Raw genomic sequence first — 25886 nt, 5'->3', positions numbered from 1 at the left:
ACCGGATTCGGAGTCTCGCCTAAAGTCTTGCCGCCGCCGTCTGCGTGTGGGTTCGCGGTGCGTGGCGGTGGCGCTTGGCGAGGGCTGTGTGTGGCTGGCCGCGCACCCCTCCCGCTCGAGCCCGAGACCCTGCGGCTGAGCCTCATTTTCCTCTCTTTGTAGTAGCGGAGCACGCCCCGCACGGGACACCCCTACGGTGCAGCCCCATTGCTGGCCTGGGGGCTGGTCACAGCTATTGGAACGGGACGGAGCGGGCTCGCGGATCCCCACTGCCCCAGGCTCCGGTGCGTGACTGACCCACCCGTTCCCAGAGCCCCCCGCGCAGACCGGGATGTTCGTCCTGGTGGAGATGGTAGACACCGTGCGGATCCCCCCGTGGCAGTTTGAGAGGAAGCTCAACGACTCCATTGCCGAGGAGTTGAACAAGAAGTTGGCCAACAAGGTACTGGGTCCACGGGGTCGCGGGCAGGCCTTGGCACGGGAGGGCCCAGCACTGCCTACCCACCCGCTGCCGGCCTGGCCATGCCAAGCCTTGGAGTTGGGCAAATAGCTTAAAGTCTCAGAATTCAGTTTCTAAGCCTGTGCATGGGATGGGGGTAATCCTTAACCCACTAGGATGCTGGCAGGAATCAAAAGAAAAACTGGGCTTGAAAAAGGCCTTGTAACTGGGAATTGCTAGCGTCCCCACTTCCAAATTACTTTGCAATCTAGGGCGAGTCCTTTACCCCCTCTGGGCCTCAGTTTCCATTTGTAAAATGGAAATAATAATTGCTGTCCAACCATGCATTGTTTCTGTGAAGATGGCTGGTAGTTTAGCTGTAAGGAGGTTTATCCATTCATTCCTGCAAAAAAATGTTTGTGCACCTTTTATGTGCCAGGCTAGCATGCCTTAGTGCTGGGTCCTCAGAGGCCTTCCCATGGCCTTTTCTGAAGCAGCCCTGCCTCTGCAGTTATTCTGTGCCATATCACTCTTTCCTTCTTAGCACTCACCACTCTTTTCTTATTTACTTGGTTACTGTTTTTCTCTTTCCCTCTCCATGAGGGCAAGTGACTGTTGTCTTCTTCCCCATGGTATCCCCCATATTTAGCCAGAGTAGATGTTCCATAATTGTTTATTAAATGAATAAAACAGACAAGCTTCTGCTCTGTAGTGTGGTGGGGAAAGCTGATATGGGTGAGAGACTCCCACAGCTGAGTGTGTGATGAGAAGTTGAGGTAAATGTTATGAGAACAGGTGTTCACAAGCCTGTGGAATGAAGGAACTTCACCTACAATGAGGGAGACAAGAGGGTTTGCTAGGGAGGTGGTGCTTGAGCTGAGATCTGGTGGTGAGGAAGAACTAACATAGGGGATTTGTTTTTTTTGGGGGGGGGGAGGTTCTGGGCAGAGAGTAGAGCTGTGCAGGAAGCAGAAACAGGATGTGCAAAGGCCCTGTGGCAGGAGGGAATATCGCATCTATCATGGCATGGAGGGGCTGGTCTGGCCTGAGCACACAGAGAGAGGAGAGGCTGGAAAGTGGTGGGAGCCAGGTCATACAGGGCCTGTAGGACTTCATCGAATAATGGTCTTCAGCAGGAGGTAGTAGGCTGAGGAGAGAGCCGGAGGAAGATTGGCTGGCTGTAGGCAGGAGGCAGGTCCCTTCCATAGAGCCTGAAATCACAGAAGGTGGAGTGTACAGACCTGGGGATTTGTTGTTGGTGGAGAGAACTCATGGAGTCCTTAGTGGATGCTGTCTGATTACTTTGTGAGGTAAAAGGAGAAGGGACCTCTAAAGGACAAAGAGAAAAGGTGTGAAAGTTACAAGAAGGGTATATAGTCCTTCTGTAATGCAGGTCCTTCTCTGACCTGTTCAGACAAATACTTCTTTTTTTTTGGCCACGCTGCGAGGGTTGCAGGATTTTAGTTCCCTGACCAGGGATCGAACCGGGGCCCTCAGCAGTGAAAGAGCTGGACTGCCAGGGAATTCCCAGACAAGTATTTCTGTATTTGAATCATTGAGTCATTTGAGAGGAGGCCACACAGAAGAGGTCCAAGGTCCAGCCAAGGGCACACATCTCCTTGTGCTTCCAAAGCCAGCCGACTCTGCCTCATTGCCCTGAGGTCTGGCCGGGACTCTGAGTTCTCTGAGCTTCTTGCTAATCCTTGAACAGTCCTGCAAGGTCTCTAACTGGGAGGTGATGACGCTGGTGTCAGATAAACAGACACCAAGCAGCTAGTCCTTTGCAGCATCCTGGAGTGGAGATGGGTCATGGGATGTCCTCTGCCTGTTCTCTGCCCAGTTTCAGGGCCTCCCATGTGTCACTCCGCCAGCCTCAGTCCCTGTGGCCCCGTCTGTGTGTCCGAGACTTTGTGAGCAGAACAGTGATTAGCTGTGGTCTGACACTTTAAACTGTGAGCTCTAGTATGGAACTGGGGCCTTGGAAAGTGTAGGTTTAACCAGCGGTTCCCCACCACTGATCCTTATTAGTAATGATAATGATCCTTGATTGGTGATTGTTATTTCTAGCAGGTGAGCTGGCTACTGAGCTAGGTACTTCGCAGCTGTTCTCTTGATTTAACAACCCCACAGCCTGGTATGTCCATTTTTGCAGATGGGGAAACTGAGGCTCAGAGAAGTGACCTTGGAGGTCACACAGGGAGTGGTGGAGCTGGCGTTGTAACCTGCATCCGTCATGTCACCAAAGACCTTGTTCTTTCCAGAGTTCAGCATCCTCCCCGAGTTCCTTACCTCAGGCAGTGCCCCAATGCATTTCCAGCTGTAAAACGGGGATAATCATACCTGCCCGGCGCGGGGTGGGGGTGGGAGGTGGGGGGTGGATCTCAGGAGAGACTGCGCAGGGAGCTGGGCCTCGAGGTCACGGGCTGTGTACACGGATGCCCACAGGTCGTGTACAACGTGGGACTCTGCATCTGCCTGTTTGACATCACCAAGCTGGAGGATGCCTATGTGTTCCCGGGGGACGGTGCATCACACACCAAAGGTGGGTGCCCTCCTTCTGGGCACTGGGCTTCTTGGGGCTCAGTTTTCTGTAGGGGGAGTCCTCGTCAGGGTGTTGGGAGACCTGGGGCCTAGTCCTGACTCTGCCAGGAATTTACTGGGTGATCATGGGCAGAATCTTCCCCTTTCTGGGCCTCAGTTTCCTATCTATAAGAAGGGGAGGTAGACAAGGTGATTCTCAAGGCTTCTCCAGCTCTGAGATTGTGGCTCTGTGTCTGTGTCCCCTTTGGTCTTGTGTGTTATATGAGCCCTGCTCTGCCTGGCTCTCAGGCTGCTCAGGTAGGGTGGGTGGACAGATAGTGGAAGACAATTGGAGTAGGCATTGCTAGCTTAAAAATGGGGAGAGCGGAGGGGAGCACAGCTGCCCCTCTTGGGGAGGTGGCTGGTTGGGGGTGGGAGACTTTGAGGGACACCAAGACATAATGGTTAAAAGTGTGGCCTCTAGGTTTAAATCCCAACTCTGCTACTTACTTGCTGTGTGTCCTGAGCGGAACATGTAACTTCTCTGTGCCTCTGTTTCCTCTTCAGTAAAATGCAGTTAACAGACTTTATTTTTTTATTTTTTAACAGTAGACGTTATTGTTGTGAGAATTACTAAGTTAATATGTACAAAGCTCTCAGGACAGGACCTTGGCACAGAGCGAGTGCTTGACGGCTCATCGACTTGAATTGTTTCTCCGATTCTGTGGGTCAGCTCGGTGGTGGTCTTCTGGGCTGGCTTGGCCAGGGCTGGATGGTATAGGGTGGTCTCATGTGTCTGGTGGTTGACAGACTGGTTGGATGGGGGGCTTCGGCTGGGTTTCACGTCTCTGCTCGGTGTGGTGTCCTCTTTCAGTAGGTAGACTGGGCACCAAAGCACAGATGCTTTTCAAGCCTCTGCTTATATCCCATTGGCCAGAGCAGGTCACATGGCCGAGGCCAGAGTCTAAGGATGGAGAAGGGCTTCCTCTGGATGGGAGGGGCTGCGGTCACATTGGCAAGGGATGTGCACCCCGGATGGGAGGGAGGAGTAGAGGGCGGGTCACCTTGAGGAGAGGGCTCAGGGAGGAAGCGGGGTGTTCTTCTCTCCCCTGCCTGGACAAACCAGATCAGAAGCAGAGGGCAAGGGCGCCATTGAGGTGGTCCGGGGCTAGTCGGGGTGCAGGCATGCCTCTCGCCTTCCGCTGGGCGCTCGCCCGCCTGCCCCAGACCCTCTGAGTCAGAATCTCTGGGGAGGGGCCTGCAGGGATTCTCACACGAGGCCGCGTTTCAGGAGCCCTGCCCTGGCCCGTACTGGGGGGCGGGGGGGAGTGTCAGCCTCAGCACAGAGATGTCCGAGCATTCCAGAATGTGCAGTGAGGCTGCCTGGTGTGTGTGTCCAGGAATCCAGAGACTTAATTAGTTCTCACGGATGCCGTTGAACTCTGTGGAGAGCTGCATGTGGGGACCAGGACGGTTTCGTTAGCAGAAAGACCAGTCGGTGATGTGGACACAAGGCCACGAGGGCTCTGAGCCCAGTCTCTGTCGTGGGACAGGGGCCTTGCTGTCCAGGAGACAAGTGGTCAGGGGGCCAGAACTTCAAGAAAAACTCAAAGGGACTTCCCTGGTGGTGCACTGGTTAGGAATCTGCCTGCCAATGCGGGTGACACGGGTTCGATCCCTGGTCCGGGAGGATCCCACATGCCGCGGAGCAACTAAGCCCGTGAGCCCCAACTACTGAGCCTGCGCTCTAGAGCCCGTGAGCCACAACTACTGAGCCCACGTGCCACAACTACTGAGGCCCGCGCACCTAGAGCCCGTGCTCCGCAATGAGAGGCCCGTGCACCACAACGAAGAGTAGCCCTGGGCTTCCCTGGTGGAGCAGTGGTTGAGAGTCCACCTGCCGATGCAGGGGACACGGGTTCGTGCCCCGGTCTGGGAAGATCCCACATGCCACAGAGCGGCTGGGCCCGTGAGCCATGGCCGCTGAGCCTGCGCGTCCGGAGCCTGTGCTCCACAGCAGGAGAGGCCACAGCAGTGACAGGCCCGCGTACCGAAAAAAAAAAAAAAAAAAAGAGTAGTCCCCGCTCACTACAACTAGAGAAAGCCTGCGTGCAGCAACAAAGACCCAACGCAGCCAAAAATAAATTAATCTTAAAAAAAAAGAAAAAAAACTCAGAGAAAAAAGTTAAATATGAGGAAATTCTGTCCGTTCATTTGGTTGTGTCTGCTGCTTGGTGTAGGACTTCACTGCTGGTTTTCTTATCCACCCTGCTTCACCCTGGGTCCCCTGTGTTCTTGGGAACGAGGTACAGGAGTAGAGCCCAGGGTTAGGCCTGTCACACAGACCTGGAGTTGAATTCTGGCTCAGGCCCCCCTTCGTGGGGACCTCAGGCATGTGACTACCTTCCTCAGCCACACTCTCCTCATCTGTAAAATGGGGTTAACACTCGTGGCTACAAGGCTCCTCAGGGCCTGTTGAGCATCGCGCAGGGTGTCTTTGGTCTGTGGTGGGGATCGGTGGCCAGGCTTCGAGGCTGAGCACAAGCCCAGGCCCCCCTCCTGCCACTGCCTCGCCAGGGCTGTGGCCAAGGGTGTGCTGAGCGGGGCTCCGCACCGGGCCTCTGCCTTCGCTTAGAGGATTATTCATTTGCCAGTTGCCTTCTGCTTCTTTCTGTTTCTCCTCCTACTCAGGCCAGATTACTTCACCTGTCTCTCTGAGACTCACTTCTGGAAAAACGGTGTAATGATAATGGTACCCGCCTCACACAGCCCTTGCGAGGAATAAACGAGAAAAACCACGGGAGGCCTTTGGTCCGGTGCCTGGCGCATAGTAGGTGCTCACAACATGTTAGCCTTTGTGACTGGTGACACTGGCCCCGACTGGCCAGCCTTATCCCTTGTCACTTAGGGTACCTTTCCTTGGCACCAGCCCTGTGTTCTCCATGCCTGCCAGGCCGGCTGGACTCGCCTCCTTCCCCTGCCTCTGGCTGAACTGGGGCTCCGCTCTGGGCTCTGGAGCAGCCTGTCTTTGTGCCCACCGTTTGCTTTGCTCTTTTCCCTTGTTTTTTAAGTTGTGATAAAACACATATAACATAAAATTTACCATTTTTAGTGTATAGTTCGGTGGTATTCAGTGCATTTACATTGTTGTGTGGCCATCACCACCATCCATCTCCAGAACTTTATTGTCTTCTTTTTTTTTAAACTTATTATTTTTTTAAATTTTATTTTATTTATTTATTTTTGGCTGCGTTGGGCCTTTGTTGCTGCGTGCGGGCTTTCTCTAGTTGCAGCGAGCAAGGGCTGCTCTTCGTTGCAGTGCGCGGGCTTTTCATTGCAGTGGCTTCTCTTGTTGTGGATCATGGGCTCTAGGCGCGTGGGCTTCAGTAGTTGTGGCTCACGGGCTCTAGAGCGCAGGTTCAGCAGTTGTGGCTCACGGGCTTAGTTGCTCTGCGGCATGTGGGATTCTCCCGGACCAGGGATTGAACCCGTGTCCCCCGCATTGGCAGGCGATTCCTAACCAGTGCACCACCAGGAAACTCCCTTTATTGTCTTCTGAAACTGAATCTCTGTCTCCACTAAACAACAGTTCCCCAGCCCCTGCCCCCCAGCGCCTGTCCACCACCATTCTACTTTCTGTCTCTATGAATTTGACTACTCCAGGTACCTCATGTGAGTGGAATCATGATATTTGTCCTTTGTTGAAACGCATCGTATCCCGAGGCAGCCCTACCTATCCTGGGACAAAGCTTGCTCGAGCCTACAACTAAGAATGGGTCTTCCTCTTCTTACTGGTCCTTCAGACCCATCCTTTTTGACTTTCCAGTCTTCCCACCTGCAGGCTAAACATCCCTAGAACTTCAGATGGGGGTCTTGGGAGGTGGCCCGCAACATAGCACCACCCCAGCTGGCCCTCCAGCTGGTCTGTGGCCTCCTATTTAATTTTATTTATTATTTTTTTTGGCCGTGTGGCATGTGGGATCTTAGTTCCCCGGCCAGAGATCGAACGTGTGCTCCCTGCAGTGGAAGCGTGGAGTCTTAACCACTGGACCGCCAGGAAAGTTCCTTCCTTGTTGTTTTTTAATTGAGATATAATTCACATACCATGAAATTCACCCATTTAAAGCATACGGTACAGTGGCTTTTAGTATATTCACCAGGCTGTGTGACTATCACCACTGGCTAATTCCAGAACATTTTCATCACCCCCAGAAGAAACACGGTACTCATTAGCAGTCACTCCCCGCTCTGCCAGCCCCTGACAACCATTAATCGACTTTCTGTCTCTGGATTTGCCTATTTTGGACGTTTCATATGAATAGAATCGTAAAATACGTGGCCTTTTGTGACTGGCTTATTTCATGTAGCATAATGTCCTCGAGGTTCTTCCATGTTGTTGCATGTGTCGGTACTTTATTCCTTTTTGAGGCTGAATAATCTCCCATTGTATGGATATATCACATTTTGTTTATACATTGATCTGTTGTCAGACACCTGGGTGGCTCACCATTTGCTTCTGGAGGTAATTGTTCCAGCCTTGAGCTCCCTGGGCACAGGATCCTGTGTCATCCTGCCCCTGCAAGCCCAGTGCCCAAATCGGGCCTGGCACAGACCTGGCAGAGGCTCCGTGGGGATTTATTAAAATGAACTGACATTGAGTCATACAGGGGACAGGATTTTTCCATACTGTGCGTAAGTGACATCTGCCCTCATCTACCCTCTCCGAGGTCAGCATGCGGCTCTCCCATCTTAAGAAGGCTCAGACGGCTTGTATTTGTCTCCTCCCAGGGAGGGAGGGGCACCAGCTGCCTCCTCTCCTTTTCCCACATTTTCCTGCCTGGTGGAGCCATGGGGAAGCAGCCTGGTGGGGAGCTGGGGGCCAGGTGGACCCTGCTGTCCTTGGGGTGAGGCTGCCAGTCCAGGCAGCTGAGGGCATCGGTAGCAGAAGCCTGTGTTTGGGGATTAAACCCTTTCTGAGGAAGGCAGATTCAACCCAGTGTTCCTGTCTCATGGTTCAGAAAGACTTGGAGTTTCCCCTTGGCAGAACAGCTGTGTGACTGTGAGTGGGTAACTCAGCCTCTCTGAGCCACTTGCACATGGTCACACTGGGGAAGCATGACATCTGACACAGGTGGATCGTGATGGGCACTGGGCGACTGCCAGGGGGCAGCCTTATGGTTATTTACTAGCCCTGGCGGAATTCAGGCCCTAGACACCACCTTTGGGGCTCGGTGGACACCCCATGTGTGTGCGTGCGCGCGTGTGTGCAGGGCAGGGGGCAGGCGCTCAGCAAGGGGCAGCAGTGATGGAGTGACGGCTTCTGCCAGGCTGTGGAGTCAGAGTCTGTGATGTGGGCACAGACCTTACCTGATATTTTTCTTGGGGTCAGGTGAGTAGGGACCACATAGGACAGGACTTGAGAACCCACAGAGGCATTTTTGCTGGTTTATTGGCTCTTCCCCCACCCCAAATTCCAGAGCATTTTTAGCATCCTGTTCCAGGTCAGAGCTATGCCTGGGGCAAACTTTGCCAATCAGCGGGAGATGGGGGAACTCGTTTCCAAACCTGGTTCTCTTTGCCAGTTGCTTCTGCCCTTGTTAGAATTTAAAGGAGAGAGCCTGGGCTTCCCTGGTGGCACAGTGGTTATGAATCCACCTGCCAACGCAGGGGACATGGTTCGAGCCCTGGTCCGGGAAGATCCCACATGCCGCGGAGCAACCAAGCCCGTGCGCCACAACTACTGAGCCTGTGCTCTAGAGCCCGTGAGCCACAACTACTGAACCCACGTGCCACAACTACCGAAGCCTGCGCTCTAGAGCCCGTGAGCCACAACTACTGAACCCACGTGCCACAACTACCGAAGCCTGCACACCTAGAGCCCGTGCTCCACAACAAGAGAAGCCACCACAATGAGAAGCCTGTGCACCGCAATGAAGAGTAGCCCCTGCTCACCGCAACTGGAGAAAGCCCGCGAGCAGCAACGAGAACCCAACGCAGCCAAAAATAAAAATAAATAAATTTTTTTAAAAAAGAAAAAAAAGAACAGCAGCCCGGTAATTTTAAAAATAAATAAATAAATAAAGGAGAGAGCCTGGAGGAAGGCTGGAATTGACTTTGGAGTCACTGCTGGCCCAGAATCTGAGCTCAGGTGTGACTGATGGATTTGGGAACTGAGCCTCAGTTCCAGGGCCAGTGCTGCCGGCCTCTCACAACGGGGGCCAAGTTGTGGCCTTGCCGGGGACGGGGCCGAGGGTCCCTCCGGCTTAGCTAACAGGTCTAGGCCCACGGGCGCCTGGCGTGGACTGCTGTGTGGCTTCTTGGTGCCGCCACGGGGTCAGCATGCCAGTGAGTGAGAGTGGACACTGGAAAGCACAGGCCATCCCAGCTGGAGCAGCCTTTCCTCATGGCCTGCTCATCACCGACACGCTTTCATTTCCAGTTCACTTCCGCTATGTGGTGTTCCATCCGTTCCTGGACGAGGTTCTGATTGGAAGTATCAAAGGCTGCAGCCCGGAGGGAGTGCATGGTAATGTTGGCCCTGAGTCCTCACATGAGACCCGGGAGCACGCTGGGGGCAGGTGGTGGGGCTGGCCTGCCTCCCTTTAGCTTCTGTGCTGGGCCGCATGGTCAGGGGAGGGGTCACATAGGGAAAGAGAACCTTCCCGAGCTGTCTGAGCAGCTTGTGCGCAAGGGGGATACTCAGCCCCCTGTGCTATAACTGTGAGGACCTAGGCCAGCTGGGGGCCTTCACTGCAAGGCTGTGAGTCAGGACCTCAGGGCAGGCACTGGAGCTGGCAGAGGTGACTCGGGGCCCTTGGCATCCGCTGGTCCCTGTTGTGCAGTGTCCACCTCGGGTTTGGGTGGCTGCTCAGGCTGTGGCAGAGGGTTGGGCTCTGGGGTGGGGACGGGGCCCAGGGTTCCATGGGCAGCACAGGGTAAGGGCTTGCTTGTCCATTCTGAGCCCTGTCTCATGCTGTCACCTGCATGTCTTCCAGTCTCTCTAGGGTTCTTCGATGACATTCTCATCCCTCCAGAGTCACTGCAGCAGCCGGCCAAGTTGTATCCTCCCAAGGTTAGAGTGGGTCATGGAGGAGCTCGGGCCTCTCCAAAGGAAGGTCCTCACTCTTTGAGGTGGCCTTGGGTCCTGTGACCTGATGCTGCTGGCCTCTGCCCACCCCTCCAGCTTGCATTTTGCTCTGGAAGCACTGACCTGCCTGTGCTTCTCACACTGACCGTGGTGTCTGCACACCTGCGCCTCCATCTGGACTGTCAGGCCTGGTTCCAGCTCAGTGCGCTTAGGTTGTCCCTTCAGGAGTCATCTCAAAGGTCACCTCCCTCTAGAGGCCCGCCTGACTGGCCCACCTCCCCCCTTCAGCTAACATTTGAGGGCTTGGCTCTGCGGGTCCTAGGCTGGTTGAAGATTCCCGTTGCTGGCTCCCCCATTGTCCCTGTCCCGGCCCTTGCCTGCTGCACTGGGGTTGCTGTTTCTGTGGGTGCTCACCGAGACCGCTCACCAGGAGGGACCCCATCTTGTCCCGACTGTACCCGCAATGCCTAGCATGGGACCTGGCGCAGAGGAGGGGCAGGACCCATCTGCGGGGTTGCCATTAGAGGGCAGCATGTCTCTTCGGTGTGAGCTCTGCTGATTGGAGGGGGGCCATCCAGCAGAGCCGGCAGTAGGGAGCGCGCGCGCGCGTGTGTGCGTGTGCGTGTGTGTGCGTGTGCGTGTGCGTGTGCGCTCGCGCGTGCGCATGTGTGCAGGGCAGGGGCTGTGTGTGGCTCTGGAACTTGTCAGAAAACCTGGCCCAGGCTGGCCTGTCCCTCAGCCTGGTGACCTCCCATCCTGCCGTGTCCTCTTGGAAACTGGGCGAGTCCTTGGGCTGCCTGCTGTCAAGTGTCCTGAGGCACGGAGAGGGATGTGGAATTGCACTATGCGGAGAACGCTGGCCAGCGTCAGTGAGCACTCGGGCCGACCCGAGGGGTCCTGGGGAAAGCACTTTCCACGTGTGCTGTTTTATTACCTCCCCACCGCAGCCCTGGAGGGCAGGCCTTACTGTAATCTGTGTTTTACAGATGGGGACCCTGAGGCACCGAGAGCTTGGGCCTGGCCCCTGGTGGGTGGTGGAGCTGAGGTTTGAACTTGGCAGTCGGCCTCTGAGAGGACACGTGGGCAGAGTAAGACCTCAGGCACCGAGGGGCTGTGGTCATTCCATGTTGAGGCAGAGCTCGCGCTGTGCTCTGGAGCTCCTTCCTGCTCTGGTGTCCCGTGGTGCCTGCCCGGGGTTCGTGTTCCCAGTCTGGATCCTGGTGCCCAGGAGATCCAGCCACTCACTGGGCCCGGCCCGACCTTGCCTCTCGCACACAGCGCTGGGCCTGCTTTTCCTGTGACTTTCCAGAGCATCTCAGCCTGGGATTGGATTTTCCTGGGGCGTGCCGTGGGAGGACTCCCCAACACTCTGGCTCCCCCGTGGCCTGGTTGTTGCCTTGACCCTGCGCCAGCGATGAGGCAGAGCAAGTGTGGGTGTGGGAGTACGAGACGGAGGAAGGAGCGCACGACCTATACATGGACACCGGCGAGGAGATCCGCTTCCGGGTGGTGGACGAGAGCTTTGTGGACACGTCCCCCACTGGGCCCAGCTCAGCCGATGCCACCTCTTCCAGCGAGGAGCTGCCAAAGAAGGAGGCTCCGTACACGCTTGTGGTGAGCTGTCCTCATAAGACTGCGGGGGAACCGTGGGGTGGGAGGCCCCAGCAGGTCAGGGTGCAGGTCCCTGTTGTGGGGTCTTGGGCAGTCCCTTCTCCCTGGGGAGCCCCATCTCTACAGGCCAGGGCAGCGGTAATTCTTTGTTTTTTCCTTATAAATTTATTTTTTGGCTGCGTCGGGTCTTTGTTGCTGTGCGCGGGCTTTCTCTAGTTGCAGGGAGCGGGGGCTACTCTTGGTTGTGGTGCAGTGGCTTCTCCTGTTGCGGAGCACGGGCTCTAGGCACACGGGCTTTAGTAGTTGTGGCTCATGGGTTCTAGAGCACAGGCTCAGTAGTTGTGGCTCACGGGCTTAGTTGCTCTGTGGCATGTGGGATCTTCCCGGATCAGGGCTCAAACCCGTGTTCCCTGCATTGGCAGGTGGATTCTTAAACACTGCGCCTCCAGGGAAGCCCAGGGCAGCAGTAATTCTTGCAGCAAGGTCATAAAGCTGCCATGGCTGTTGGGGAGGGCAGGGGAGTCAGACCCCTGCCCACAAGAGGGATGACACCAACTGGACAACAAGGCTGTGGGTCAAGGGGCTGAGAGAGGAAGAAACCAAGGGAGGGGTGGTAGGGCTGCTCCCACTACAAACCCACACGGCCTGAGGTGGCAGGGAAACTGCAACCGGCCAGATCTGACTTGGGTCCCTTTTGTCTTTTATTCTCATGAAGCCAGACAGTGAGCGACACATGACAAAAGTGGGATTTCAGGGGCCTGCTGGTAGGGTTTTCTGGTATAACGTGGGCCCCGTAGTTCACTTTTAGGGCAGCTGTCTTTGTCAGGATTGTGGGTGGCCCAAGGCTTCCCCTCTGCGTGTGTCTGGAGGCTGGGGCTCAAGGTTACTAGGCCTTTCTGGCAGAACTAGACCACGAGTGGCTCAGAAGCCAGGCCCAGGACTGGTCTGCTGGTGCCTGTGTGGGCCAGGCCTGGGGGCGAGGGGTGAGGGGTGAGGGGCTGTACCCTCGGTAAACCAGCACTTTCCTTACATGCCTCAGGAGAGGCTGGAGCAGGAGAGGGGAGTCTGGACCAGCGGGGAGTACTGCTGCAGCTCCAGCATGTCCCCAGAGCCTCCTGGCTGGGGTGTGCCCCACCCTCCCTTTGGCCTGTGCTGGGCGCCTAAAAGGAAGGGCCTCCATTGCCTCCTGTCCAGGTTGGCTCCAGCTCTAAAGGTAGATGAAACATGCCTGTTCTCTCTCTCCCCCTGGCAGGGATCCATCAGTGAGCCGGGCCTGGGCCTTCTCTCCTGGTGGACTAGCAGCTAGCACTGGGGCTTTGACACTGGACCCTGCCCAGCCCTCGGGAAGGTGGTGCGGCGGGTCTTGAAGACAACAGGATGCCGAGGAGCAGGCCGTCCCCTCCCCTCCTCCTCCCAGATCTACCCCGCTAAGTCCCACCGTCCACATGGACTTCTGCCTGTCAGTGACAACAAAGATATTTAATAAATGATGGCCACGTCAGTTGGGAGAGCCACCATTGTCTCAGTGTTCTAAGGTTACTGAGTTGCCACAGCTGGGACACTTCCTCACCCCGGATCACTTCCGGAGATGACTTAATGGCAGGACATGGGGTTTGAGAGATCCAGGCTGCCTCAGGCTATGCTCTGGGCCAGCTGAGCTTGGTGGCTCCATAAAGTAACAGCAAGAGGCTGGCCTGGGGCAGCTGCCAGTTGCTGATCAGAGTCTGACCTTTAAGGGAAAAACCCTCTTCCCACCAGCGTGTGGAAGGTGGGGCAGCCTGGCCTCAGCTGACCAGCTCCATCAGGAAAGTGGGTGCTGTGGATTTTGCTGGCCCAAGGGGGTGAGGGCTGGTGACCTGCTGCTGTTACTCCCCCACCAGCAGTCCAGCAGGAAGCCTCGGGCCAGCTGTCACTTTCCGACCTTGGCTACACCAGGAACAAACACCCAGTGGGTGTCTGCTTGTGATGTGAGATCCTGGCACCAGGGCAAGCACCCCATCATTTACTCAGCAGAATGGCTTTGCCAGAGTCCTTCTGTCCCTTCACTCATTTCTGCCAGGAATTTTTGCCGGGACCAGGACATCGTTTTGTAGCACCCACCCGACGCCATGTTTCTGTCAGGCAAGTCTTGTCCTGATGAAGGAATCTCCGTGGAGCCTGCCTCCTGCCCTGGCCTTTCTGCTCACATGGACACAGGGCCGTGGAGGTATGAGTAGTGCCAGTGGGCAGTGCTCCAGGCAGAGGAGCAGTTGAAGAGCAGTGCCTGCGGCCACCCTGTACTAAAAACTAGGGAGCAGTACACATATGGACTAGCTGTGACCTTGGACGTGGTGGTCTGTCTGTAAAACAGACACTCTCTGGGCATTTGAAAGGCAACTCGATGCCCAGGGGAAGTGGGGGCTGCATCTTGGGCCAACCCCCCCGCCCCCATTGGGGAAACTACTGGAATGTGTGGGCGTGGGGAGGGGAGGCTGCAGGCAAAAGCAGGGCGGGAAGGAAAGTGGGAAGTCTGGTGATGGGTCCGGCTGTGGCGTGGCTGTCGGCGTCCACTGACTCTGGCTGTGAAGGACCCCCCGCCCCACAGGCTGGAGTGGGTAACAGCACAGACACCATCACTCACAAAGGAACACTCACTGAATCTGGATTCTTATTTTCCTTAGAAGAGCAAAAGGATCTTTCGAACCCTTCAGCCACCAGTGAAATGATCATGCAGGAGAAAATCTTTAGATGGGAGTCTGTCGTTAAAAATAAATACAGTTGCCCAAAGCTGCTCAAGATCTGAATCAAACTAAAAACAGGAAGGTGGGGGGTTGATACCTTATTTTAAGAACCTCCCCACCCCCACCTGTGGGTCACTCCATGGGCGGAGGGAAGAGAGGCCAGGAGGCCTGGCCACACCATCTCGGTGGTGAGCGAAGCCACGGCTGGATCGGATCAGATCCGGTTCTGGTGACGCAGAACTGCACTCGTGACACCGGAGCTGGGTCCGAGGAGCAGGATGGGCGGGCGCTGGTGGCAGAGCAGGACCTTACTTCTGCTGCAGCTCCTTCATTCTGTTCAGAGCACTGCCAGCGCGGAACCACTCGATCTGGGTCTCGTTGAAGGTGTGGTTCAGGAGGATGGTCTCCTGGGTCCCGTTGGGGTGCTTGATGATGCATTTCAGGGGCTGGGAGGAGGAGGGGGAGGAAAGCAGGTGTGGGTGGCCTGGCTCTTGGGAACACGGCCCTCGGTTCTGGTAGAGGGTCAGGAGGGTGGGTCACTGCTCTGGGTCCTCGGGGCCAGCAAGGCGAACCAAATCCTAGGCCAGGTCTGGGCCTCGGTGGCCATGCTAAGACCTAGATGGCTTAACTCCTGGGGCCAAGAAGGTCCTGCGGGGCATGGGCTGTTGGCCTCTGAGTGCCAAGCCTGGGCTACTGAGTGGACGGTAGGAGGGCCTGAGCTGGCTCTACCCTCATCTCTGGGAAGGCATTTCCTTCCCTCTCTAGGGGGGGTTACCTGGAGAATTTAGGGGCCCTTCTAGCCGGAACAGAGGCTCACGGGAGGAGGTGCAGGTAGGGCCAGGTTTAGAAGGAGGGGAACCAAGGTGGCTGCCCCCTCCATTCCCCTCCCCTCTTAGGAGGGCCCTGGGGGAAATGGGCTGGCTGGTCCACCTCCTTCCCTGGTTCCCTACCTTGCCAGGGGCAAAGTCCTTCAGGCCCTGGATGGTCAGCTTGTCCACAGGGTGAATCTTGTTGTAGTCGGCTGGGTCAGCGAAGGTGAGGGGCAGTAGACCCTGCTTCTTCAGGTTGGTTTCTAGAAGGCAGAGGGCACACTCAGTCCATACACAGCAGGTTCCTTTCGTGAGGAACCTCACCAACCAAGTCTAGTTAAGGCTCTGGGAGAGGCACCCCTAGTCCTGCCACATGGGGACAAACCTGGGGCATCAACTACGAGGACCAAGGTGGCGCACTCCCAGTGACGTGGGGCCCTATGCAAGTGTGCTTTGGTGCCTGTGTTTCCTGAAGCCTCTGACAATCAGAGACAATCCTTTGACCACGTGCCCTGGATCTCAACTGCTACAAGTTTGGAAGCAAGACCAGCACATGCTAGAGATGGGAAGCCGTGGGTGTCAGAATCCACGCAAACCTGAAGGGGCAGAGGCTGGAGGCTGGTGATGGTGGAAAATGAGCTGCCGACACGCCCTAGGAACCAGGCGTGTGGCTCCAGGCCCCACTGGGCCACTGGCAGGTTGTGGAACCTTGGGCTGCCAGCGAGGGGAGGTGGATGGGGCTGGGATGGGGCTCCAGCTCACCGTGGATCCTGGCGAAGCTCTTGGTGATGATGGCCCGGCCCCCGAGGTGGCGAGGCTCCAGTGCCGCGTGCTCCCGGCTCGAGCCCTCACCGTAGTTCTCATCTCCGATCACCACCCACCGGATGCCATGTGCCTGTCAGGAAAGTAAGGAGCGACTTTATGAGGGAGAGGAGGGCACTGGCCCCCCTCCTGCACAGTCCTCGGGCTTCCTAAGGCTCACAGGTCAAGGAGCTAGAGAGTCCCCTCTTCACCTGCTCCCCAAGGACAGGTGAAGTTAGAGGTGAATCTGGCCCAAACCAGGCCCTGGGAAGACATGTGATGAGACACGGGCCCTGGCTGTCTGCAGTGGGCCTGGGAAGGTGCGACCCCCCCCCCCCGATCAGTGCTCAGCCTGGAGGCAGGCGTGAGTGGGGGGCACAGTGTCGGGGAGAGCCCAGGGCAGTGGGGGTGACAGACATGGGACTGCCTCCGTGGCACTGGGACACTATTCAACTGCAGAGTTACTGGTATGGACTCCCCCTGTCCCTGAATCACCCACTGCCCCATGCAGCCACCAGGAGGTGCCAGAGGACCCCCATCCCTAACCCCCACCAACCCACCTTGTAGTAGCGGGCAGTGTCAGGGACTGGACCAAACTCCTGGGTGACGGCATTGCGCACGGAGTTGGCCTTGCCATTTTCGATGTTGACGGCACCGATGAGCAGATTATTGGAGATGTTGTCCAGGTGCCCACGGAACTTGAGCCAGGGGCCAGCAGCCGAGATGTGGTCAGTGGTACACTTCCCTTTGACCTGGGGTGGGTGAGCAGAGAGAACAGAGGTCGTGGCAGGGCCTCTGAGTGGCGGATGAAGGGAGTGGCCCTCTCGAGGCATGCAGCGGGACCCAGGGATGGGGACACAAGAAGGATGTCAGGCTGTGACACAGGGTCTACAGTTTTGGCGTCACCACTCTGGCCAAGAGGGCTCAGGCAAGGCTGTCGCCCACCCCTCAGAGGGGGTCGAGGAGGCTGGACATGGAGGACACGTATGTCTGCTCACTCACCCTTTAGACCTAGGCCCTCAGGTAGGAGATGCCCAGGCTGGAAGACCAGCTACAGATCTCATGCCAGACACAGAGAGGAGCCCAGGGATGTGTCTGGGTTCTGGCTAGTGACTGATCAGTTTCATCTACCACGTGGGCCTAATATTGGCCGTGACACTGCCTGGAGACCCCACAGTTAACAGCATAATGCACGTGTGACATGGGTCTGAGGCCTCTGTCTGTACCACAAGAGCTTGTCTGCTCAGCTCCCAAACACAGGCCATACCCCCGATGCTCAACTGTGGGAACAGAGGAAATGACGTCTTCCGGAGCTTGTCTTGCAAGCCAGATGTGTGGAGACCTGGCTGTGCAGGGTCACATGTGCCCATCTTGCCCTCCCTGTGCTGCATTCACTACCCACACCCACTGGAGGTGGCCCTCACCAGCTGGAGCAGGATTGCTGAGGGCCTCAGACAGCAGCTGGCCAGACTCAGTTCTGCCCAGCACGGGGCAGTGGAAGAGGGGACACAGATGCCCTCACTCCTCTGCAGCCAAACCTCCCTTCCTGCCCCCACCCTAATCTTGACTGTGTCCTCCACCATGGTCCATGGGAGAACGTGTGGTTTCACGGCCCTTCCTACCAATCAAGGGAGGGTGCCCTGGCAGCAGGGCTGTCCTCCCTGTCCCCATGCCACTGACCTTGATGAGGATCTGCAGGTCCTCCAGGTCTTTGCCATCCCACTTGTCAAAAGGCTCCAGGAGCTGCAGACGCTGGCTGGTGGGACTCACGTCCACCCGCTGGCCGCTGCTGTCCTTAGGGGGGTGCTGGTAGGTGTCCTGTCCAGGATCGAACTCCTGCAGCAAGGGACAGGGCACATTGGGGGCCAGCCCCTCAGCCCCCATTCGGAAAGGCTCTCACGGAAGGCAAGCTCCCCCGAGCACCAAGCCGCTCTCTCCCGGTGAACACGGCCGCTTCACTCTCACAGACAGTGAGCGTCCCTCCTGGGCAGGAAGTGTCTCAGCCACACAGCGGCCCTGAGGCCCAGGCCGAGGCGGGCGTGCAGGACAGGTGGCCGTGGTGGTGCCTGCTCACCTCTCGGGGAAGCTCATCTGCATCTGGAGCCTCCAGCTTGAACTTCTTGCCATCCTTGCCCGTCAGGAAGTCAGTATCTGGGTTGAACTTGAGGGTGCCAGCAATGGCCAGGGCTGTGACAATCTGAAATGGAGGCGACCAGTTTGTCAGTCGGCACCAAACTCCACTCCCGTTCCTCCACCTCAGCAGAGACCAAAACTGAGCTGGAGCCCAGGAAATTTCCAGATTCTCCACAGAACACTCTTCCCCTTAGAGGTGGGAGCTGCAGGAATCTCCCTGGGACCAGGGCCATTGGGCCCGCAGGGGACTCATGAACCCAAGGGTAATCTGGCCTCTACCACCCCCACTGGGGCCTGACCTCAGAGCCCCCTCGACCAGGGTCAGTGCTGGACCCAGAGAGGCCGGAAATGCGGCTGCAATGAAAATGTTCCTTAATGGGCACTGAAAACATGGGAAGGGCCGTTTCTTCGCAAAAGTATTTCTGGAACACCCATTCAAAAAACCAAGTTACAAAAGACTGGCCAAGTGCGGACAACCACTAAGTGCCCGGAGCACGCGGCTCAGTGGCTGTTCACCATGACAGCGGCCTCCCTCCCGGCTCAGGGACAGTGCGAGCACCTCCTGCGCTGCTCCTGGGCCGCCGACAGGACCCTGGGGCACAGAGGAGGGGAGCGACAGAGTCAAGGCCATAGGGCTGGGTGGAGGTGGGCTGCCTTCTGTCCCCAGGTGATGCTAAGGCTCCTGCTCACCATCGCAACTGTGCTAAATGAGACCTCAGGCTCCTGCGACTGAGCGGAGCCAGGCGGGGGGCACCAAGGGAGCTTGATGCCTGGGGCCGGCAAGGTTTATGGCTCTTGGTTTCTGCCCTGACAGTCCCTTGCCCTGTGATGCCAAGCCTCCCTCAGCAGCCCTGCAGGGTCAGACGGCCTTCCCCAGTGCCCCTACTCCCCTGACCGGCCAGCAGCAGGGCCCCGAGAGGCCGTCCCAGGTTAGGGCCGGGCCTGGCAGAGTCTCACCTCAGGGGATGTGACGAAAGCATGGGTCTCGGGGTTCGCATCATTGCGGCCTGTGAAGTTCCTGTTGTAGGAGGTGACGATGGTGTTCTTCTCCCCCTTCTTGATGTCCTTTCTGCCAGGTCAGAGGGGACAGAGTTAGGGATGTCTGGCCTTGCCACCTGGCCCATGCTGCCTAGCTCATGGCAGAGGAGGGGGAACTGGAAAGACCCTGAAAGGGTCACCTCCCCCCAGAACTCACACACACAGAGCAAGAGGGAACCTCGGGCATCACTGAGGTTTGCTTGAGACCACACGTAAGACAGAGGCCAGACCAAGGCCAGAGTTTCCTGACCCGGGCACTGCTTCCTTTCAAGAGGCTGCATCAGAGGTCACCACTGTGTGCATTACGATGAGGCCCCCCTGGCCTCTTCCTGCCACCCCAGGCTCGTCCAGGTGGCCACTCAGTGCTGCTGGGGGCTCTTCCTCTTTACTTCCAGCCCAACTTTCCAGTCCTTCCCGGAAAAGTCTTCTAATGTGCAACAGCCCCAAAGCTAGAGGCCTTGGGCTGAGAGTTTTCACTTCAAAGACATCTCCCCTCAACATCTGGGGCTCTGTACCCCAGGACATAAAGGGCCGTCCTATCAAAATCGTGCTTCTGGGGCTTCCCTGGTGGTGCAGTGGTTGAGAGTCCGCCTCCCGATGCAGGGGACACGGGTTCGTGCCCCGATCCAGGAAGATCCCACGTGCCGCAGAGCGGCTGGGCCCGTGAGCCATGCCCGCTGAGCCTGCGCGTCCGGAGCCTGTGCTCAGCAACGGGAGAGGCCACGACAGTGAGAGGCCCGCGTACCGCAAAAGAGAAAAAAAAAAAAAAATCGTGCTTCTCACCTGTCCCACTGGCCAATGCAGGGGCCACAGGCATTGGCCAGGACGATGCCACCCACGTCCCTCAGGATCTGTGCCTGCAGCAGGGACAGAGGACAGGGAGTTGTCAGGGGCAGGCTGGCAGCTGATGGGAAAGGGTGGTTCAGCAGCCTGAGGGATGAATAGCTGATGGGAACCCTGGGGCCTGTCCCGGCCCCTGCCTACAAGGTTGTGGTTTGTTCTGCCCTGAAGCCACGTTACTCAGCAGTGGGATGGGGGAGCCAGGGGCAGGATGCGTGGGCACTCACGTAGCCGTCCCGCTCAATGGTGGCACGGATCTGCTCAGAGCCTGGCGTGATGGTGAACTGGGACTTGCACTTGAGTCCATGAGCCAGTGCCTGCTTGGCCACAGCAGCTGAGCGCCCCATGTCCTCGTAGCTGGAGTTGGTACAGCTGCCGATCAGACCTGGTGCATCATAGGTGGTGAGGCCGGGAGTCAGGAGGAGAGAGTAACCAGAGCTCTCCACCTGACCGCAAATGATCCAGGTCTGGTCAAGAGTTCACCAACTCTGCTTCCAACAGAGACATGTTGGAAGCAAACTACCTAGCTGTTTAAGAGTAAAGGATAAGCTCCTCTTGACCCAGCCATTTAAGGGAAGAAGATGTGGCCAGTGAACATGACACTGAACATGCGTGGAAGCAGTACAAGCCACTCTTACAGTAGTACAGTCTGCATGTGTATGCACATCAGCAGGCCCACACTGAGACACTTACATGACTGCTGCTGGGTGAGGGCCTATAGGCCAATTTTCTTCTCTTATACTTTGTAGTATTCTCTGGCTTTCTAGTTGGTTTATAATCAGGGGAAAAAGAATTCTTTTTAAAAAGTCTGGCTTCCCTGGTAGCACAGTGGTTAAGAATCCACCTGCCAATGCAGGGGACACGGGTTCGAGCCCTGGTCCGGGAAGATTCCATATGCTGCGAAGCAGCTAAGCCCGTGCGTCACAACTACTGAGCCTGCACTCTAGAGCCCACGAGCCCCAACTACTGAAGCCCGCGTGCCACAACTACTAAGGCCCGCGCGCCTAGAGCCCGTGCTCCATAATAAGAGAAGCCACTGCAATGAGAAGCCCACGCACGGCAACAAAGAGTAGCCCCTGCTCGCCGCAACTAGAGAAAGCCCGCACGCAGCAACAAAGACCCAACACAGCCAAAAAAGTAAATTAAGTAAATAAATCAGAAAAAGGAAAGTCTATCACAGTTACTCAGAAAGTCAATAAAGACTGGATGACATCACACTGTCTATAGACAGAGACAGTCTCTCTCACCAGCTCAGCAATTTAGTTTCTAATTTTAAGCTACCAAAGATTTGTTTTTATTTACTTCAACTCATAAGGCTGAAAACACTGTATAGCACTTCATGCCAGGCACCACCAAAAGCTCTTACCACACATTAACTCGTCCCACTTCCCAGCAATTTTAACGGGTAAGTACAGTATCACCCTCGTTTTACACCTGGGGAACCGAGGCACAGGACGTCAAGTGATTTGCTCTCAGTCACCCAGCTGTGAAGTGGCAGAGTCAGATTCATACCCAGGCCACCTGGGTTCATGTGCTTCACAGCCACACTAAACTGTGACAACAGTGATACCATGCCAGTGTGTCCGTATACGTAAAGCATGTAAAGTAAAATCAGTCGTCATGGTTGGTAAGAGGAAGTGTTTGTAAAACAGAAAATTACACACATCAGTATGTGCATGTACACAGAAATACAGTATTCCTGTCAAAGAGCTTCTAGAGCTGGTTCTGGCTGAGGGTGGAGATTAGGGGTGTTTTAAAATACTTCTTATTTGTCAATATTCTCTACACTGATATATATTTCTTTTCTTTTTTTTTTTGAAGATTTTCTTTTCTTTTTCTTTCCTTTTTTTTTTAGGTTCCATATATATGTGTTAGCATACGGTATTTGTTTTTCTCTTTCTGACTTACTTCAGTCTGTATGACAGACTCTATGAAGATTTTCTTGATGTGGACCATTTTTGAAGTCTTTACTGGATTTGTTACAATATTGCTTCTGTTTTACGTTTTGTTTTTTTTGGCCGCAAGACACGTGGGATCTTAGCTCCCCAACCAGGGATTGAACCTGCACCCTCTGCACTGGAAGGTGAAGTCTTAACCACTGGACCATCAGGAAATCCCTCTATTTCTTTTATACCAAGAAAAAGTAATTTCTTTAAAAAGCCATAAGAAAAACCCCAACTACTTCAGAAAGTGCCTGGTCCATTCAGGAAGGGCCCCGCGGTAAGCACAGGCCACAGCCCACAGCCCTGGGTGGACCGCTGGCCCTGAGGCAGGGGGCGGGGGTGGCTCACCTACTCGGATGTCCAGTGGCCACCCCTCCTTCTCTGCCACACTGCCCACTTCTGCCACAGGGTGAGCCAGGTCGGGGGTGAAGGGCCCATTGATGTGCGGCTTCAGCTGAGGAAGAAAAGGCACAGGGAGGGAACCCAGCTTGGCGCGTGGACAGCCTCTCTTCTTCAGAGGCGGCCTCATTCCCGCTCACCAAGTCACGGTGGGCCTGGGAGGCCAACTACTGTTCTCACGGCTCAAACCTCAACCCAGGAAACGCCCGAGCAACAGGCACTGTACGTGCCGCAGCTCCTGGGATCTCTCCAACCCCGCACGGCTCGTCATCTCCAGCCTGCAGACGGCGGAGCGCCTGCCTTGCCCAAGGTCATGTAGCTCGGCGACAGCAGAGGCATGGGATGAATCAAGGTTGCCAGCTTCCTAAGCCCATTACCTCCCATACTATGGTGCTTCTGGAATCTTACGGCCAGATGCTTTACATGTGATGATACTTATCAATCAACGTGAAGTACTTAACGAAGTGCCTGGCACACAGTAAGCACTCAATAAATGTCAGCAACTGTTATTACACGGATTAGCTCATTCAGTTCCCATGACTGCCTTGGGTACACTGTGAAGTGAGGCCCACAGTGCTTGAGTAACTTGCCCAAGGTCACAGGCTTAAGTGGCAGAATCAAGATGTGAACTCATGTAGGTTGGCTTCAGGGCCTAAACCCTTGGCTGCTGTGCTCTGCTCCTCCAGACTGCCCTTTCTCTGGCCTTCCAAACGCCACCCTGGCCTACAGGTCTCAGGGTGCCAGGCTCAGGCTTGGGAATCTTGGGCTTTGCCCTCTGAACTCTCACAACTCTAGGGCAAAATCTTGGCTTCTCCTAAAGCTGAGGTGGGGGCCAACTGAACGCTTCTGAATAACCAGCCGTAGCCACCTCCACTCTCCCCTTGGCCACACAGCCTTTCTGCTGCCCCTCCCACCCCACTGATTCAGGCAGCCGTTTGCAGGGACATTGGGGAACCAAAAGCCCAAGAGCCCTGCTGGGTGTGCAGCCAGGGACCCGCTCTGGCTCTCCCCAGGGCCCACCAGAAGTCCCCAGACGGGGCCTGAACCCCCCACCCTCAGAAACTCCTGGAACCAACTCCCTTCCTCACCTCGCTGAGGTTAATTTCTATCAGTTGGTCATAATGGCAGCCAGGGTCAGGTACCAAGTGATCCTTGAATTCATCAGCAAGGTTGGCAATGTCTGAAATCAACAAGGGAGGGAGACTGAAGCATGTAAAACAGAAATTGGCCATGAGACTCCATCCATCCATCCATCCATGCATCCATCCACCCACCCACCCATCCATCCATATGAACCAGTTACCAGGCACCTGTCAAACACCAGGCCCTGGACACTGACTGGGCAAACAAAGGAACAAAACAAACAGCACAGGACACAGTTCCTGCCCTCGAGGAGCTCACGTCTAGCGAAGGAGCTATCAGTGAGCCGGAAGTCACAACATAATACAACAGAGGAACACAGGGACACAGGGGAGAAGTAGTGACTGAGGCTCAGAGTCAGGGAAGGCTTCCTGGAGATGAGAAGCACTGAGTTTTTAAAGAAGGAGAAGTTACTTGATAATAAAAGCGAGGGAAGGGCCTTTCAGGTAGGACTCTGTGTGCGGAGAGCTTGGGAACAAAGTGACAAACTCCCCCCCAGGCCCCTGGCCTCTGGCTCCACCAATCAACCTCGCTCACCTCCCTTCAGAGGCTCCAACAATTCCTCCCCCAGGACCCATTTCCAACTCTGGGTTTCAAAGAAGCCAAGCTAGAACCTCAGGGAAGTTGCTGAGGGAGACCTACAAAGTGGTTCTTGTTCCAGACGTTTTTCCTCCTCCCCCTGCTAGGGCAGGAATTACAAACAGAAGCAGATCCATGTCATTTCCAGAGCCTCCCACAGAGGGCACCAGGGACCAGGCCAAGAAGAACTGGAATTCAGACACCCTTTCAGGGGAAACTAAATTCCAATCCTGAGGCAGGGATATCTCACACTTAGATGCCAGATCCATTGAGAAGCTGATGAGAGCTACAGACACCCCACTCAGGAACAGTAACACGCATAACCTCTCACAGACCGTTAGAGGCTTCTCAGAGCCTCTGAAGCCAGTCCGGAGACACCAGGCTTAGGACTTAGGACGCCCACTGGCTCACCTGCCCGGCCTGTCTTGCTCAGGTACTTCTTCATCCTGTGGTTGTAAGGAAACACCGAAGTGGTGGCCCCAATTTCTGCACCCATGTTGCAGATTGTCGCCATGCCTGTAGAGAAACAGAGCCCAGGGGGCTGGCTGTGCAGCTAGGCGAGGGTCCCCCACACCTGCTAGAGGTGCACACACGTCTTCACAACAGGGAGCTGGCATCATTTCTTCCCTCACTCTCACTGCCCCTGTGGCCCAGGGTTAAAATGAGGCCCAGTGAAGAGAGGCCACGGGGCCAGAGCTCAGTGTCCCGGCTCTCAGGGTGGCTGCTGGGTAGAGTGAAGGGGATACAAGATTCAGCTCCTACAAGCCAAGTTCCAGTTCTAGGCCAGGCTGTCCCGCTCAGCAGACTAGACAGCCCCTATGTAATGAACACTGACCTGGCCAGACCACCCAGTTGTTACTGTGTCCATCTGCAGGCGAGGGAACTGGCTCAGAGAGGCCCAAGGTCATGGCACAGAGCAAATGCAGCGTGGCCTGCAGGTCTCGGTCTGACTGCCTGGTGTGCAGGCCTGCACCGTTTCAGCTACAACACGGTGGAAATGTTTCTGGGTCCGCAGTTTTCCAGCAATAAGACTGGAATGACGTCCACTGCCTGGACCACAGACCGCCCACAGAACTGGAAAGGCTACAGATGCCCTGACTGCTATCAGGACTCCAGCCTCATGGGATTGCTGGGACATGGGTCTGGGCCTGTTGCCAACTTCCTAACTGAGCTGTCCAACAGCAGTAAGGGCTACTTATAAGAATGAGCCCCACATCACTGGAGGGACACAAGGGCCAGCTGAACTGTAGCTCTGTGGGGCTGCTGTGGAGCTGAGGGAGGCCCCTAGGGAAGTCTGGACTGAACCATCTCTAAGGTTCATTCCAAGTCTACCTGGATTTCTGAGGGCCCGGGCACTGGGGCCAGATCACCAGGAGTGATGAGTAGGAAGGGGCTGGCTCCCACCTGGTCTTGGAGACTAGCAGGTGACGGTCTCTAATCCAAAGGAAGAGAGTGAGGTTCCAACTCCAGCCAAGGGAAGATGTGAGAATGCGGCTGCTTTGAGACAGAAGCCCTGACTCTGATTCCCCTTCCCACCACCACCTCCACCCTCTGTAGGTTCTTCTTCTGGATCACCCAAGGCAGCCCAGGGCCACAGCCAAGTTGGCTCAGCCCCTAAATCTGTGTGGCCACAGGGAAGTTACCGGCCGTCCTTGAGGGGCCCCAGTCTCCCGTTTAATGAGGGACCTGGACTAGACAGTGAGGTCTCCCCTCGACCTCTAAGTGTCCATCCCAAGTCCCCAAATTGACTGGACAGATCCTCAGGGGAAGGCCATTCACTGCTTCTACGGCTCAACTACAGGCCCCATTGGGCCCAGCACAGGCTGA

At 55.9% G+C, this 25886-nt stretch overlaps 2 protein-coding genes across 3 annotated transcripts in view; one reads left to right on the top strand and one right to left on the bottom strand.

Annotated features, from left to right (window-relative positions):
• Positions 1–14: 14 nt before the first annotated feature.
• Positions 15–14103, top strand: POLR3H (RNA polymerase III subunit H). 2 transcript variants are annotated; one of them, XM_029205025.1, is made up of 7 exons: positions 15–57; positions 163–442; positions 2885–2981; positions 9399–9485; positions 9955–10018; positions 11466–11660; positions 12910–14103. In XM_029205025.1, exons 2-7 carry the CDS (start codon positions 332–334, stop codon positions 13022–13024), a joined length of 669 nt encoding a protein of 222 aa, XP_029060858.1. In that variant the 5' UTR covers positions 15–57; positions 163–331; the 3' UTR covers positions 13025–14103. The 2 variants fall into 2 exon arrangements, with proteins under 2 accessions (XP_029060858.1, XP_029060859.1); XM_029205026.1 differs by having other exon boundaries at positions 41–442; positions 11459–11660.
• A 179-nt stretch (positions 14104–14282) lies between these two features.
• Positions 14283–25886, bottom strand: part of ACO2 (aconitase 2) — a 51855-nt gene continuing 40251 nt past the window's right edge. The window contains exons 7-18 of the mRNA XM_029205024.1: positions 24471–24575; positions 23429–23520; positions 22290–22395; positions 20226–20383; positions 19942–20015; positions 19078–19189; positions 18062–18184; positions 17668–17823; positions 16548–16739; positions 15949–16081; positions 15328–15449; positions 14283–14823 (exon numbers count right to left, since the gene is read on the bottom strand). Coding sequence (XP_029060857.1) covers positions 14686–14823; positions 15328–15449; positions 15949–16081; positions 16548–16739; positions 17668–17823; positions 18062–18184; positions 19078–19189; positions 19942–20015; positions 20226–20383; positions 22290–22395; positions 23429–23520; positions 24471–24575 — 1511 coding nt within the window. The 3' untranslated portion in view covers positions 14283–14685. The remainder of the gene's footprint in view (positions 14824–15327; positions 15450–15948; positions 16082–16547; positions 16740–17667; positions 17824–18061; positions 18185–19077; positions 19190–19941; positions 20016–20225; positions 20384–22289; positions 22396–23428; positions 23521–24470; positions 24576–25886) is intronic.

Source organism: Monodon monoceros, unplaced genomic scaffold, assembly GCF_005190385.1.
Source record: "Monodon monoceros isolate NGI ecotype Baffin Bay Population unplaced genomic scaffold, NGI_Narwhal_1 Super_Scaffold_6, whole genome shotgun sequence".
NCBI lineage: Eukaryota > Metazoa > Chordata > Mammalia > Artiodactyla > Monodontidae > Monodon > Monodon monoceros.
This window is presented reverse-complemented; position numbering and strand designations above follow the sequence as displayed.

Excerpts from the sequence above, each read along its gene's own strand:
- POLR3H (XM_029205025.1), top strand. The coding sequence starts at position 332 with ATGTTCGTCCTGGTGGAGATGGTAGACACCGTGCGGATCCCCCCGTGG. Across the intron at positions 9,486-9,954 it reads CAGCCCGGAGGGAGTGCATG|TCTCTCTAGGGTTCTTCGAT; the intron begins GTAATGTTGGCC and ends CATGTCTTCCAG. Across the intron at positions 11,661-12,909 it reads AGGCTCCGTACACGCTTGTG|GGATCCATCAGTGAGCCGGG; the intron begins GTGAGCTGTCCT and ends TCCCCCTGGCAG.